The sequence below is a fragment of the Centruroides vittatus genome, unplaced genomic scaffold (genome assembly GCF_030686945.1).
Source record: "Centruroides vittatus isolate TY-2023 unplaced genomic scaffold, ASM3068694v2 contig_575, whole genome shotgun sequence".
NCBI classification, from domain to species: domain Eukaryota; kingdom Metazoa; phylum Arthropoda; class Arachnida; order Scorpiones; family Buthidae; genus Centruroides; species Centruroides vittatus.
The window spans coordinates 2,258,339-2,275,362 of NW_027122344.1; the positions used below are offsets into that span (position 1 = coordinate 2,258,339).

Consider the following 17,024-nt stretch of genomic DNA (forward strand, 5'->3'; position numbering starts at 1 on the left):
GTTAAACTTTATATAAAATAATGAGGGGATATTATTCGAACTATAATTAGATTTATTTAGTTTGGTAATAACCTCTTTGACATTGATGAAAAAAAGGAATAATTAAAATTGTATTATTGATATTTAAGGAGACCAAATTCTTCATTCAGTAATATTTGATAGTACAGTACCTTGTTTTTATTCTTTTGTAAATGTCATATATTTTATCATCTGGATTTAATGTTTGTTTTATGGGTATTTTTTAGAAAACTTAGAAATAAAACCCCAGAAAGTGTGTGTGTTGGACAAGAAGTTGGACATTACTCTATTAAAGTAATTAAGAAAGGACGTATGACATTCTCTATAATAATGCTTTTGTAGTGTTCTGTGGATGTAAAGATCATGAGGATTACCAGTTAATTTCTATTTCTTTCACTGTTTTCTTATGACATTACATAATTTTTTAAGATGATATGGAATCCACTTATATAAGGCTGTGTCAATTTTGCAGTATTGTAGAAACTTATTTATTGTGGATATTAATATGTTGTGTATTTTATCAGTTATTATTTGTGTAGGCAAAGAGGATTCTAAGAAAGACCAGTCAGTTGAAGAAAGATGATTTGATGCTTATTTATGATTGAATGATGTCTATAACAGAATTTTTATAAAATGTCTAGTCTGGCCAATAACAGATTTCATATGAACTTCAAGACAAATAGCACCATGATTGGATGTAAATCCATGAACAGAATATATGTTGTTAGATTACAATTATGAGTAAAAACCAAGTCTAAAAATGAATTAAGAGTGGGGAAAAATACATTCTGAACAAAGTTAAAAAAATAATATACTTTGTTTATGAAAGATGCTTTTTCTTGATCAAATGTAGAAGAATACATCCATTATCTCCTGGACATCTAACAGACCAAGTTAAAATCACTACATAATATGAGGTGTACAATTCAATTATCTCTTGACATTTAAAGAGGTTAAAATTTTCAAGTGTTAAAAGGAATCTATGTAGAATGTTAAAAACACTAGTTTTTTTTTTAATACAGGGCATAGACTGTAATAAAACATGGTATATAGGTAGTCTAACAACAAGAATAGAATCAAAATATTTGAAAACTTTTACTATATTTATTGATAGGGGTAGATCATCAATATTCCTCCTTTCCGTTGAGATTAACGAATTAGAGCAACTAGGAGTAACTTAACTGGTCTAAGAAATTGAAAATATCATCTGATTGTGAATTAATCCATCTTTCTGTTAAGAATACAAGCAGTCCTCTATTTTCACACAGTTTGCTATTTTGTACACACTTTATATTTTTGAGTTTTATCAATATATTTGGCAAAATTATATTTCATATGGTGATTCTTCCCTTCTCATGAACTATTAGTCACTAGTCCCTTCCCACCTCCCTGACATTAATCATGTCCATTTTTGGAGTCACAGGTTCAGTCTTGAGCAGGAACATCTTGAGTTAGCCTTTTTGCATCTTGACAAATTTTTGATCCGTCATGGAAGAATGTGATCTATGTATGTGAGTGTATATCTATGTATGAAAGGTAATAGAAAAAGACACAGCATATTATAGAACTCTTTATCAAGAAAAGAAAAAGAGGTGTATAATTCAATTATCTCTTGACAAATTTATAAAGAAAACATCAGATACTAAGGGGTTATCCATAAATTATGTCCACATTTTTCTTGAAATTTTTACTCCCCCCATTGTCCCAGTTTGTTCAAGTTTCCACACCCCCTCTCCTCCCCTCTTTGGATGTTTGACAAAACTCAATCCCCAAAATTTTTACCACTTTAAGAATAATAAAATGTATAAACTGTATAAAATTTAATGAAATAAAACAGATGCCCATTGAAGTCAACCCCTCCTCTCCTTGTCTGACTTTGTTTGACTTGTCATAATCCCCTCCCTCCCTTCCAGTATGGACATTATTTATGGATAGGCTCTAATAAATAAAAAATAAATATTTTGAAAACCCTTTTTGATGTTTTTTTTACATTGCTCTACTTTTGTACATTTCAACTTTCATACACATTTAAGGAACCAATTAGGTATGAAACTAGAGGATTGCATGTATATTATATTGATTGCTTAAGATTGCTGGCAAATATAAACATATGTTCTTGATAGATCTTACATTTTTAAGAAAAATTTAATTCTGACTCTGACTCCACAACACAGGTTATAACAGTGTTTCGTTACAAACCATCGCTGTAACAAGTTTTTTTGTTATAAAAATGGCCTGCATGTAATGAAACACATTTGTTACAAACTTTCTGATTTTTGATGACATTTTGTCATCATGTTTATAATTATGGTAAAAGTTAAAATTAATTAATTCAGTCATTTTTATTTTTAATCAGAAATTTAAAAATCTTCTTTTTCTTCTTTTTTTTAGTCCACTGAACTGACTAGTAATATGCATCCAGTTTATCATAAAGTTTTTGGATTTTTAAGTTTATTTTCACTACTTTCTTTGTTCTCCAAATAGAGACAAAACCCTAATTGTGGCAAAAGCTTCATTAATTGAAGGTGTTGGTTCTTCAGTTTGCATTTTATTTTCTTTGTTGTCATCAGCTTGATCAGTCTTTATTTGTGAATTCTTGATTTTAAGAATTTGAAGTAGTTTGAAGAAAAAACTGTTTTTTCAGCATTAATGATGTCTTTTTTTCACATATCCTTCAATTTAGTTTGGCCAAAAGCTTAATTCAATCATCCATTTGTTATTCATCAATGTCAATGGCTTCACCAGAGATTTTTCCTGTAGAAATGTGACATTCCTTGGAACAATTGACCCATCCACACAAATGCAATTGAATTCAGCATTAAACAATTTAGGAAATTTGATGGTCTTTTTTGTAGCATGGGCCCACTTACTGGAAGATTTTCACTTCTCATTTGCTTGAATTACAACAACAATGCATCTTCAACATCAGTGTTTATACATCTGTGAGATTTTTTAACTTTCATATAATTTTCTTCAAACAACTTTGAAATTTGGTCCTGGATTTTTTATGATGGTTGATAAAGTCAATGATGGGATTTAGTACTCTTTACGTATGTCTACTGTTTTCAGTTTTTATCAGCTTTCACCAAAAATCCTTATTTAATGTCAGTGGAAAGTTTTTTCTTTTTGTACCTTTTGAAGTATCATGAAATTTAATATGATCATCTACATATAGAAGCATTCTATACTGTGGTTTTAGCTATATTTGAATGAGCCAGATAAGTATTTGCTTATGTGTCATATGTTTTCAAAAATGGCCAGATGTAATTGGCTACAGAAAAACATTTTTTCCTTTCAAATTCATGCTGGCACAAATGCATTTTTATGTATCATTAGATAGGAGGAGTGTTTCCTGCATAAAACAAAACCATAAAAAATAACAGTGGGACACTTTGCCTCTTTCCTCTTCTCGGAAGGTAATTGACAGATTTATTGCCATAGAGAAAATGTTAGTTTCTTTTTATTTATAACAATGAAGGGGTAATAATCCATAAGGTTTCATTGTGTAAGTGCAACAATATTAGTTCAATTTAAAACTGAATAGGCAGTTTTAAATTGAACTATTCCTATTCAGTTTTAAATAAATTTGTATTGTATGTTGTAGCTCAATATGTTTATGAAAAGGTATTAAAGAATTTATTTTAGATATTTTAACAGAAGAATTTGAAAAAAATATATTAAATAAGGTAATTATGTTAACTTATGTTCAGGAGAACAGGCTAAAATTGGAAACTTCTTTTATAGCAATATTGGAGACAGGACAAATTTCATCATAAGCAAGCAGATTTACGAGGGATGTTCAGGTCAATCCGGGACTTTTGCTTTTACAGGTTTATATATGACTTTCAGAGTGTAGGTAGGGCATTCAGTAAGACCTGGCAAATATGATCTCTTATAAACAAGTAGCACTGTATTTCACATTCCATTTTAGAGACTGTTATTCAAGATGGCAGATGACAGTGTGGACGTGCATATGGGACTGTGTGTGGTGATGAAATTTTTAATGGAAAAGGACATAAAACCAGCTGAAATTTACAGAAGACTTCAAGCACAATACGGTGAAAGTACTCTCAACTGCAGCAAGACTTTTGAGTGGTGTAAGCACTTCAAAGATGCCTGTGAATCTGTCACTGATAATCCTGGTCTTGGTGGTTCTTAGCCCACAGTTGTCATTCCTGCGAACATTTGGCACATGGAACAGGCTATCCTTGAAAATCGTCACATAACATGTCATGAAATAGTGAATGTGTGTAATCTTTTGTTAGGAATGATAAACACAATAATTCATGACACTTTGCTATTCCGAAAAGTGAGTGCGTGCTGGGTACCAAAACAACTTTCGGCTTTTGATTGGCACAGAAGAGTTGAATATTGTACTGAATTGAAGAATCATTATGGGCTGGAAGACCAGTATTTTGCTTATTTGGACCCCTGAAAGACTTCCTTGGAGGTCAACATTTTAGTACCGATAACAAAGTGAAAAAGGCTGTCCTACAATGGTTTAAATGTACCGACAAATCTTTCTACACCTAAGCTTTCCTAGCATTAGTAAAATGATGGTACAAGTGTAAAAATGTAGCAGAGGACTATGTTGAAAAATAAATGCAGTTTACACCCCCTGAACTTTATCATTTTATTTTATACATTTATAAGTCCCGGATTGACCTGAACATCCCTTGTAGTATATAATTGTGACTGGACCACAGAAAAATTTTGTTATAGTCTTCTATGTTATGGGCATGTTCTACTGTATATTGAAAAGGATGTAACACACAAATGGCTTAACAGCCATTAAAGATATGATGTTCAAATTGCTAAAATTTGTATAGAGAATTAGGCAATGTTGATGAAAACTTTTTATAAGTGTTAGGGGCACAAGAACCTAAAGTGTGACAAAAATTTGCATTAAAATTTGGTTTGTTGGATAAATATGAAAATATCTTGAACCATTGGAGAGATTCGAAATATGAGGAATAACATGATTCAATTTAATGTAATAGAAGAGAAGGATAAAAATGATTATTGTTTTCAAGTATCAAATATGATAAACTGCAGAAACGTGAACTTTAATTAACTTGCATTTTATACATGTGCATTTGAAGTTTTTTTTAAAAGGATTCCTCTTTAGCTTAAAATACTATAAAAATTCAATTACAAGACATAAAAGTTTGTCTTTCATCATTATTATGTTCTTAAGATACACTTTAAAATATCAAATAGCAGTTTGGTCCTTTGCTAACATCATTTTCAAGCTGTCTAGGTTGTCATCTTGTCCCATATTCTGTGTAGTCCCTTAATGTGCTTATATGGATTTTGAAACAAATCATTTTACCCTTCTTTTCTATATATTATTTTTTGACTAAAATCTTAAAGAATTATTTTGTAAAATGTTTTAAATTATTAATATATTTGAAAACATTTAGTAAATAAATGTTTCATTCTTTAAGTCAATAAATAAATTATTTATATGAATAATTTATTTTACTGAATTAAAGCAATATAAAATAAGTTTTAAATAATGATTTGTTTTTAATTGTTCAAAATGTAATTTTTCATATATATGGTAAATAATGCAGATGTTTTTAATTTTCTTGATTATAAATATTATTAGTCATTCTAGAAAACAAAATTTAAAATATTTAATTTTTTATTTTTATAGTGATTACAAGTTTTAAGAGATTAAAAGATGTCAGAAGACGAAAGAAATCAGAAAAATAACACTGATAATAATGTTGTGAATGGAGGAAATGACATTTGTAGAGATTTTTTACGTAATCTTTGTCGACGTGGCAAACGATGCAAATATAGACACCCAGAAACTGAAGATACAGAGAAAAAAGATTATGTCTTTTGTCATGATTTTCAGAATAAAGAGTGTCGACGTCCTAATTGTAAATTTCTTCATTGCAGTAAGCAAGAAGAAGAATTTTTTCACAACACAGGAAAGCTTCCACCTCATATTCAGGAAGCTCTGAATGCAAGTAAAGATGTGCGTGAAATTTGCAAAGATTTTATGAAAGGTGATTGTCGTCGTGGTGCCAGATGCAAATTTCGCCATCCTAATCCTGAATTTGAAATGGGTCCAAATCCAAGAGGAAGACGTTTTGATAGTTTTGAACGTTATGATGATTTTAATCCCTATGAACCAGAACCTAAACGTCGCATGTTTGATGATCGATTTGGGGGACCACCTATGATGGATCGTCCATCCAGAGGAGGAGAACCTCTTTTGCCTCCTCCTGCTCCACCAGTGCCTCCTGATTATAGGATGCTAGAAGATGAAAATTCATTATTAAGAAGAAAAATTGATGACTTAAAGAAGCAAGTTGCTGATCTTACAGCTACCAACGAGTTCCTGCTGGATCAGAATGCCCAACTTCGTCTCAGTAAGCAAAATACCTCTGTCACTCCAATTCTTAATTCTTCAGTTATTACTTCAACATCTGAACCTCCTCCTTTATTTACCCAAATATCCCATCCTGTTTCCTTAAATACAGATTTAACAGGTTCTGTACAGACAAGTTTGCCATTACAGAGCTTAGCCCCTGAAGATCTTGCAGCTGCGACGACGCAAAATGTTGCATCTTTCGTTCCTGCATCACTAAGTCAGGGACTAGCTACTGTATCAATGGCTCAAGCAATATCACCAGCTTCATTTTCTCAGAACCTAACCCAATCTATTAGTACTTTGAGCAATTCTTCTACTTTTCTTGTTTCCTATCCTGTAATAAGTCAAAAGATGCGCTCTGTTTATCACACAGTTTAGGTCACTGATTTCAAATTTTATAGCATTGTTAAACACATTTATGTACTGTATATATGTGCATAATTATAAATAGTATTTAGCCAATGGGTGTGTTCAGTAACTCAGCGCAAGCATTCAGATTGCAATTTGCAGCAGCTTATTAAAATTAAAGAAAAATTTATATTACATTTATTTTGTGCTTTAGACAGTAAGTAGGATTAAAGAATTGCATAGGTAAGTTTTTTAGTTTTGATATATAATTATTATCTATGCTTTGCTAGCAAGATGCGCCACAAGATCTTTTTTGTGATTTGTATTTTGCTGGATGCTCTGAGATGCCAGACACACCTAATGGTTTAGCTTTAATTGAAGATTTCATTTATCATACCAACATTTTGAGCTTTTAAAAATAAATACTTATAATTGTTGAGCATTTATTTTAAATTACCATTTTGAAAAATATATTTTAATAGAAAAATTTTAGCCAGTGCTGAGGATGAACAGCAGCTTCATTTGCATCAATTTTCAACCAAGCTTTGCTAGTTTATTATTATGCTCTTACATATGCTGTTTCCTTCTCGTTTGCAGGCAGACATGGTGGCGGTGGCGGGCACAACTTCGTGGAGAGACAGATGTTCTGAAATTGCGACATTTTCTCAGCAAACATACCACATAGTGACCCTATTCTGCAATCCCCTAATCCTTACATTCAGGATACCAACAACCAGATGATTGTGAAATTTTATTTCATATATCACTATAGAGATACTGCATGTGTTTAAACAGGAAAAAACAGGCTGCATCTAGGTCAACTGATCAACATTGATAGACATTCATCATGCTTACATGCTCTGAATATGAACTTTCAGTATCCCATTCTTTTACTTTAAAAAAGAAAACCTGTTATATGTTGCATAATTCAGAGGTATTTAATTCTTTGCAATTATCTACCATGCATTGCATATGTACTAATTAGTAGTGTGAGCGAATAACTTTGCAACACTTAAACAGGCATGTATAAAATTTAAAAGTTAGCTGCTGTTGCTATGTATAACTATAATTATACAATTGTAAGTCAGTGTTAGGATAAAATGTAATGTTTATTTTAAACTTGTCATTTATTTAGTCTTGAAAAATTACTTTTTCATTAGATGGGCCACACCTATTATGTATTGTGGTGCTGAGAAGTATTTAGATATTTGCTAACAAAACAAAATTTTATAGGGACAAAATATAAGTAATTTCGGTCTTAATATTGTTTCCACACAGCATATACTTATGCAGCAATGTAATGTGTATTGTTCTGGGTTAATTAAAGCTTTACTTTTATGCCCTATTTTTGAATGAATTTTATTGTGAACTAATTTATATGTATTTTTTTTTTAATAATAATTTAATTTTTATAAGTTTTTATAGATGATAGATATATAATTGGATCTGTTCAATTTAGATGGATATCTGGATGATACTTAAGTTATAAAAGTGTTTCATTTATCTTATACCTGAAGTTAATATTTTAACATAAGAAGTTTTATTTTAATTGATATATGTAAATTTAATTTTTCAACTAAAGTTAAAGTTTTGAAGAAATGCTATCTTTAGTAGTACAATAAAAAATCATTATTATTATTACAGTAGAGTCCTGAAAACTCGGCCTAATGTGGACCAAAGGGTGGCTGAGTTTGTGAAAATGCCAGGTTATCAGGAATGGGGTTAAAAAAGAATAAATAAGAGTGTTTCCTCAGAAAATACTGTACTGTACTTGTATGTATTATTTGCTTGAGAATACAACAGAAAATAAACTGCCCAAATACCCTTAAACAAAGGAAAAGTACATACTTTATGAAGGCATAGAGCCTTTACTACATGAAAATGAAAATTAATGAATACACAGTGTACAGTAATTTACCTGATAAGACAGACCCCAGAAGAATACTTTGAGGCATAAAGCTATCTATAATGAAAATTAACTAGCCGACTTTGCAAAAACTGGCTACTTTTTTTTTTAAAGAAATGCATAATGTCCTGTCGTCTTCCGCACTGCACTCTGTGTTTTGCTGCTTCATCACAAAGACGACTAAGGAACAGTAAGTCCATTACCGACTCACCTTGTTGTTCAAAATACTGAAGGGCAGTTTCGACAGCCTTTAGTCCCTCACTATGTGATATTTTATGAGCTTGTATGGTGGAGTCCTCAACATCAACGTCTTCATCATTTTCCAGCATTTTTTCATTAACTGTGACAGCAGCAATAATTTCTGCATTGGACATAATGTCTTGCTTGGTATCATTCTGGAACCACTGTTTGATGTCATTTTCATCGGCTTCTGCACATTCAGGAGGTCGAGTAAGTTCACGTTTTCTGCATCATCATGTTCAATGAACTCATTTCCCTCGTGATCAAGGAGTTTTTGCCAGGAATGAACTAGTGTTAATGACTCTCATTTCAGGCGTCCACCACCCAGCCAACAACATCCAATAGGTTAATTTTCTTTAAGTGCTGGATAAGACCTTGACCACCATTTGTAGAAAGAAGGGAGAATAACAGCTTGGGCCTATATCTTCTCTTGAGACTAACAGAAACTCCTTGATCCATTGGCTGGCATAATGCTGTGACATTGGGTGGTAAAAGCATTGCTCATATGTCCCCATTTTTTAACTCTTCAATGTCTGGGTGCAAAGACGCATTGTCCAAAATCAGAATAGCCTTCCTTGGCAGGTTTTTAGATTTTAAAAACTATTCAACCGATGGACAAATACTTCATGCAACCATTCTTTGAAAATTGCACAGCTCATCCAGGCATGTGACTGGTTTCGGTATGAAACTGAAAGTTTATCCATTTCAATGTGCTTAAACGCACGTGGTTTCTTTGATTTTCCTATGAGACCAAGCTTTAATTTGTGTTCACCTGTTGCATTACTGCATGCTAGGATTGTTACCCTCTCCTTGCTCCTTTTAAAACCTGGGGTTGACTGTTCTTCCTTGAAAGCAAGACTTTTCACTGGTAACAGTTTATAATTTAACTCTGTTTCATCACAATTGTACAATTGCTCTTCAGTCAAACCTTCAGCTTCGATAAATTTATGAAAGTTTTCCTTAAACTGAGACATACCCTCCAGATAGTTTTTCCCCACAAATACTAAGCTGCTGGACTCCATAGCATTTCTTCCAGCTATCAAGCCAGCCAGTGCTTGCGACAAACTTAGGATCGTTGTCTTTTTTAAATTCTTCATAAAATTTCAAGGCTTTCTCTTGCAAGATTGGCCCACTAATTGGCATGCCTTTCTCTCTTGTTTGGTGAAACCAAATGTAAAGTGCTTCACTTACCTCATTAAAGTCACTTTCCTTCATACTTTTCCTTTCTTTCAATGTTTCTGTACACATTCTGTTAACACACCCCGACTCGATTTCCGTCCGCTTCTTCTTCCAGTCTCCAATCGTACTTTTGCTGATTCCCAAGTCTTTAGCCACTGCACTGACACTTTCTCCCTTATCCAGTCTCTCTATCTTTAATGCCTGCAACTTTTGCTCCATAGAAAAGTTCACTTGTTTTCTTTTAACGGAAGATGCCATTGCAGAGTACTGTCCAGCACCCACAAACTTTGAAACAGTTCTGAACAATACAGTACACACAGTCACTTACATCGAGTTACGCAACGGGGTTAAGAAATCAACTAACTTTGGCAAAGGCTGCAGGTAGACTGAATGGCTGAGCATGCGTCGGTGCTAGACACATGGTGGAGGAGTGGGAGTGTAACACGAGACAAAGGAATGCGGGACCTTGAATGGGTCTGCATGCAGGGTTTTTTCGCCCTGCCAGGGTGTGGCCAAGTTATCCGGTGCCGAGTTTTTGGGACTCTACTGTATTTTATTTTCATTTTGTTTTTTTTTTTTGCTAAAAAAACATTGATTCTTTAAGTTAAATCAAATTTATTTATACTTTTTGCTTTCATTAAGAATGAACTAGAATATCAGGAAAATAATTTTTGTCATATATGCTTGTAATACTTAATTTATAACAAATAAAACAGAAATTATATATAAAAACATTTATTTACAAAAAATTCATTATCTGATTAAATCATTTTTTAAAATTAAATCCATCTACATTTACTATTGATTCCAAATATTTCATTTAAGCATAATGTTCCAGATGTCTATTTTTTATTTAGATGGATTGTATTTATATTAAATTAATAAAATATAATTACATTTAATATCTTGATTTTAAAACTTAGAAAAAAAGATTTTTTTTTTTTGCTCTCATCAGTTAGGACAGTTCTGAATTGTAAGTTATTCTTATTTAAGAAAAAAGTGTAAAAATAAAAATATTTTCATTTGTAATTTGCGAATGCATTTCAGACATTTTTATATTTTTACTCAAATATCATATTTTACAGGCATGTTTGATTTTTTTTATAAATAAAAAAAAACTAATGATTTGACAGTTGCATAAAAAATCCAAATTACAAAGAAACAAAATGGGCTAGAACAGGATTCACAAGCTTTTTTGAATCTGTGCCAAACTACATGTACAAAGAAAATTTACTTGATGAAATTTTTAGTTCAAAAACTTATTTTTAAGTAAATGAAAGTAATATACAATTAGAACAAATTAGGAACCACAAACTGAATACAAAATCAGAAAAAAATGAACATAAATTGAACTTAAATCACATAATTTTAATGTTTAGATGGAATTTTTTTGATTCCAAATGACTGTTGAACTGATTTTAGAGTATATTAAAGTTAAAATACCACAATTGACCTGACCTGTGTGCAAATGAAAGTGATTTAAGTCTATTTGTTTTTAAATTTAGGTATTTAAAGTATTGATTCAAAAATATTGGTAACTTATATGTTGGTATTATGTTTTTCTGATTTTAAATGTATTTAAATTTATTATGTAATCAATTTTATAAACATTATTTGAAAAACATGATACAGTAATACCTTGAGTTACTTAAGTAATGCAGACCGTAGACCTTTACATAAGTCAAATTTGTAAATTTCTTAAGTATAACTACTAAATTAATAACTCAGTTGCTTGGTTTTGCTGCTCGACCTTCACTGAGTACTGTAGAAGAATCTTGTTTACAAGAAAGCGTGCTCGGTATGCTTGCACATGTGCTTACAATTAGACCGAAAAGTAAAAGATTAGCAAAGTAATAAATTGGTACAGTGCAAAAGAAAGAAAGGAAGAGAGAGAGAGAATGAATGAATGAATGTTTGAAATAGAATAATTCTTTATAAAATTACATGTTACTCTACTCAGATTTTTTTCCAATTTTTGAGATTTACATTTTATGTAACTGCGAATTTACATAAGTTGCATGTTATGTAACTCGGGGTATTACTGTATTTTGTTTGTCAAAAATGGATTTACACTCTTATGCAAGTAATTGGGTTTTTTTATTTCTGAAAAGGGGTAAGTCCACTTTGTGTTATTACCATATTGTTGTTATTAATTACATGTTGTGTGTAAAATTTTATTAGATAAACTGAATATCAATGTTTTGTGATTCTTTTAATTATTATTTTGGTGATAAAATTTTGATTTTTACAAAACATTAAATGATAATACTAACAAGAATATATATTCTTTTCTTTCGAAGACACAATGTAGTGACGTAAACTTAAACACTGTGTTTAAGTTTACGTCACTACATTGTGTCTTCGAAAGAAAAGAAAAGAAACGAAAATACAAAACACGGTTTCCTCAAGATAGAAGAATATATATATTTTTTCATAGAGATAAATATTCATTTATTTTTTAAGAGATCAAATTCAATTTATTGTTTTAATTGATAATTCATTCTTCTTCGTCTTTAATATGTGCGAGTGTTTTGAAATAATGGTGTAAATCATGATGTACAGCAGGTATAAACTGTAATAATTTCATGTTGTTGTATTTGTTGTATTTACATTTTGAAATTGGTCTTACATTTTCATATAATGGCATTAGCTCAATATTAGTAAACTTTCTTAGTCTTCTCTGATGCATAAATAAATTTTGAATTTCTTGTCCTCTTTCATTGATGTTTTATAAAACATTTTATAGGATTCACTTTTCAAAAATTATATCCAACATATATTTAATCTTTCAGTGGGTGCACCCTTTAGAGTTTCTTAATGGGACCTGTTGTGGTTATTACACTGCATATGCAATATTACTTCGTATCTATATATATAATTGAGATGAGTTGATAATAATAATAATAAGTGCAGAGTCCAAACGGAGTTGAAAGTTGAAATTTGGTACACAGTTAGGGTATGTCACGAGTACGCGCACTAAGAAGGGATTTTTCGAAATTCCTCCCCACGGGGGAGAGGGACAGGATTATGGCTTAACACTTCCATCAACAATGGAAATGTTAGGTAACAATGGAAGTGTCAACAATGAACGTGTCAACAATGGAAGTGTTACATAACTATAAGTTTTACTATAACGTAATAATCTTAATTTTCGCTAAAACGGTTAGGAGTTGAAAGTTGAAATTTGGTACACAGTTAGGGCACCAAATTTAAGTACCAAAGTGTTAAGTAACAGTGGAGAACAAGAGAAAGCAACGCGCAAGATTTACGGGCGCTGGAAAAAAAGGAAAAAGAAAAAGAGTAATATGTTAGAACATATTTGATTTTCAAATTTAAACAGATTAGTTTGGTTTTTCTCAACCTTTCTTTAGAACATTCAATGAAAATCGAACGATATAATCAGAACACGTCGTGAAAATCGAACAATATTAGAACATTCGATTTTCAAATTCGGCCTTTCTTTAGAAATACTTAGTTCATTGATGAAATACTTTTTTCTTTTGTGACTATAACGTAATAATCTTAATCTTCGCTATCGTTACTTTTGCCCAAGCAACACCAGGCCTTCCTGCTAGTCTCCAATATTTAATTTTGTTTTTGAAAATATGAACAAAATTTTAAAAAAAAGAAGTAATCCTAGAACTTTTTATTAAACAAATATGGTTTTAAAGCATTTAGCTAATTAAAAATAAGACACTCCACTTCCATCTGTTGTTTGCCTTCATACATGGCACATTTAGTGATTGTATAATTGTGTTTCTTGCAGACATTTTTACCATATATTTGACAGATTGATTTTATTCTGTTGTTATTGTTTTCTATAAGAAATATATCTCATCAGCTGATTGTTTGGAGTCACTGTCATGATTATTGTCTTCAATAATCTGCTCCTCTAACTCAGTCTTCTGGCTCGTTTTTTTTTTTTTTGTCAAATTCCCTTACAACTTGTTCTAAGCTCTATCCAACTCCTCTTGGGTCAAAATTATATGAGACATCATGAAAATAGTCATCCCAAAAGCTATTTGGTATATTTTCAAACTAATATAAGTGTAAGAATTTCTTGAAACCTACAACATTATTAAATAAAGATATTTATGCAATAGGTATGCAAAAAGAAAACTACTCTTTGAAATACATTAAAAAAAATAAAGTAAATCAAAATTTACTAACATTGCAAGGTCCACAGCAGCAAGTGTAATGCAGATATGATATCTCCTATTTCAAAGTTCAGAAACAATTAAATATCTGCTATGAATAGAGAATACTGAAGTGCACTTTCACATTACCTATGTACAACTTAAACATTCTACAGCAATTTGCCGTGGGTGTACTCATACAAGGATTAACCAGTTTATTGGCTCTTCATCAGTATTTTTTTCATCTTTTAAAAATTGCCTCTTCTGAAGGTTTAGTTGAAAACAAGTCCTTTTGTTTCATTTCATTCAATGTAAACTTATTTCTTGGAGGGCTAAATTTAAAATGTTTTTATTTTTCTATATTCATGGTTGGTTTTTATAGTAATAAAATAATGCAATCGTAAATCTGGCACATTTTGCTACATAACATATGTGTGAATTAAAAATTTCTAAAAATGGACTTAAACCACTTTAAAGTTTTTTTGCAATTTTGTACACAAGCTAATTATCCATTAATAAAATCATGGCAATTTTGAAGATCTTGACTGCAAATTATTTAAAAATGAAAAGATCACAGAATTTTAACTGTCATCATTAACTCAATTAAAAAAAAATTGATTTAAGCCACTTTTATTTACAATGGTTCAATTATTGTAATATTCTGATATTTAATGAATAGTAATTTTGGAAATTTACAGTAAAAAAAAATTTTATGATATTGCATTCCAAGAAAATTTCCCTGGTATGCTATTGTGGTACACATGCCATAAGTTTGTCATTTCTAAGCTAAGATTTACAGTTGATTACTGATTTTCCCACACACTTTTCTTATCAGTCATTTTGATCAATACAGGTCACAAAACATTAACTCCAGTACATCCTGAATGTCTCTGAATATGCCTCTCATCTTTGAAATAATGTTGTCTACTAAAAACTTAAATTATGCATATATTAAGTGTTGACTAATGTTTGTTTGATACCACATGCTTGCATTTTTTTTTAATGTTGTTGCTAGAGTTAAGTGTATGAAAATGATTTAAAAATCACAGTATAGAGATCACCAATAATTGCAATGTTTACATTGCAGTTATTGAATATCTCTATATAGTGCAGTTATTGAATATCTTTATATAGTGCAGTTATTGGTGGATGCATGTACTGTACTCTACTGTAATGTACAGCAATGTTATCTGCAGCCATTTAGTGGACAAGTCTGGTGGTAAAGAAATTTTAAGTGTTTTATTATAATTCTAGATTACAAGAGATACCAGACTATCTGATGCAGGAAAATTGGTGAGGAATCTGTATATGCAGCATACTTATTATTTTAACTTCATGTTAAATAATAAATTTAAATTGGTATAATTAATTTAGTTGACTAATAATGCTTTGAATTAAAAATTTAAAAATTAAACTGATATAAAATTATTAATTAGTAATATTGTTTATTGTAATAATAGGTAATTTACAATTACCCATTCTATAATGAAAGAAATGTTTAATACAGGGTGGTCCATATAAAACTGACTCCACTAATGAATTGAGCAAATTATTGTAATCTTCACATTGGAAAAGGGAGACAAAATAAAATTAATCAAAGAAACTCTGAAAACTTATATTTATTTACAAGATGACATGGAAAATCTCATAATCAATTCTTTATCATTTAAGAAAGTTCAGTTTTATGTGGGACACTCTGTACTTGAAATGCATTTTAAAAGTTAAAAAATAAGTACTTTATTATTATTTAGTTTAGTATACTGGCTTCTTTCTATGAAATGAAGAAAACTTCTGTATAGAAGTAATCCAATATGAATCAGTATCTTTACTAAAACTTTAAAATGTTTTACCGTGTTGAAGTATTTCTCAAGTACAACAGAATCTGTTTACTGTAATAATGAATATTCTTATCAATCATTTAATGTTATCAGAGCATAGCCCAAAATGTGTTAGTTAAAACCTGCTTATTGTACTTAAAAATTCAGTTATCATTATCTTTAGATAAATAAGTGTTTTTAAGCTGCTATTTCATGCTATCACCTAAGAGGCTAATAATACACAATTGTTATCAGTCTTAACCAGTGCTTTAGATGTTTGTTTTGATTGTTATTTGCTTGCAATATAATAGTGTAAACTGCTGGTATTTTTCTTCAATTATATTTTAGTTATTGTTAAAGACAATACAACAAAAAGTATCAGTCAAACTGTATTGGATGAATTATGTGTTATTAATTAATAAATAATAACAATAATAATCATTATAATTAATAAACAAGTTATACATTTTTTAATTGTTTTAACATGTCTCTTTTAATTTCAGAATCAATAAAATCAGAATTTCCACAAATTGTTGTCTTATTTGTTCAATTAAATTTATCAATTAGTTATTGTTATAAGTAAGTTGCAAAGTTATTACAATAAGCAGATTCTGCTGTGTTATTTCCTATAACTAACATTTATAATTGAAAATTAAATCATTTGTATTCATTATAGATTTATTAAGAATTAAAGATTACATTCAACAACAAGTTTCTAATTAAGAACTATATTTTAAAATTTAAATAAATGAGAGAAGGGGCTACTTGAATTGAATCCTGTTATAACATGTAAAATTAATGATATATATTATTTGTTAATAATAATAAAGTAATATGTAAACTAGTAAGTGCATTTGGATTAAAAGCCTTCACTTGCACAAGATATAAATTTGCTTAGTTTTGCTTCCATTAACCTAATTTAATGAACTTAGAAGATGAATTAAACATTCTTTCATTTATTAAAATTACAATTTTAGTAAAATTTAAAAACT

The 17,024-nt window shown here is 30.2% G+C and overlaps 1 protein-coding gene across 6 annotated transcripts in view; it reads left to right on the plus strand.

Moving 5' to 3' along the window:
- LOC136979059 (zinc finger CCCH domain-containing protein 10-like) overlaps positions 1-17,024 on the plus strand; it is a 94,695-nt gene that overhangs the window by 15,206 nt on the left and 62,465 nt on the right. For 5 of the 6 annotated variants that reach the window (XR_010881329.1, XR_010881331.1, XR_010881330.1 and 2 more), the window contains exon 2: positions 5,678-6,404. Coding sequence is in view for 3 of the 6 variants with exons in the window: in XM_067274963.1 (XP_067131064.1) it covers positions 5,705-6,404 (700 nt within the window). In the remaining 3 variants the exon portion in view is untranslated. Of the gene's footprint in view, positions 1-5,677; positions 6,405-7,351; positions 8,100-17,024 lie in introns of those variants that run through there. The other variant, XM_067274961.1, reaches the window with a different exon arrangement.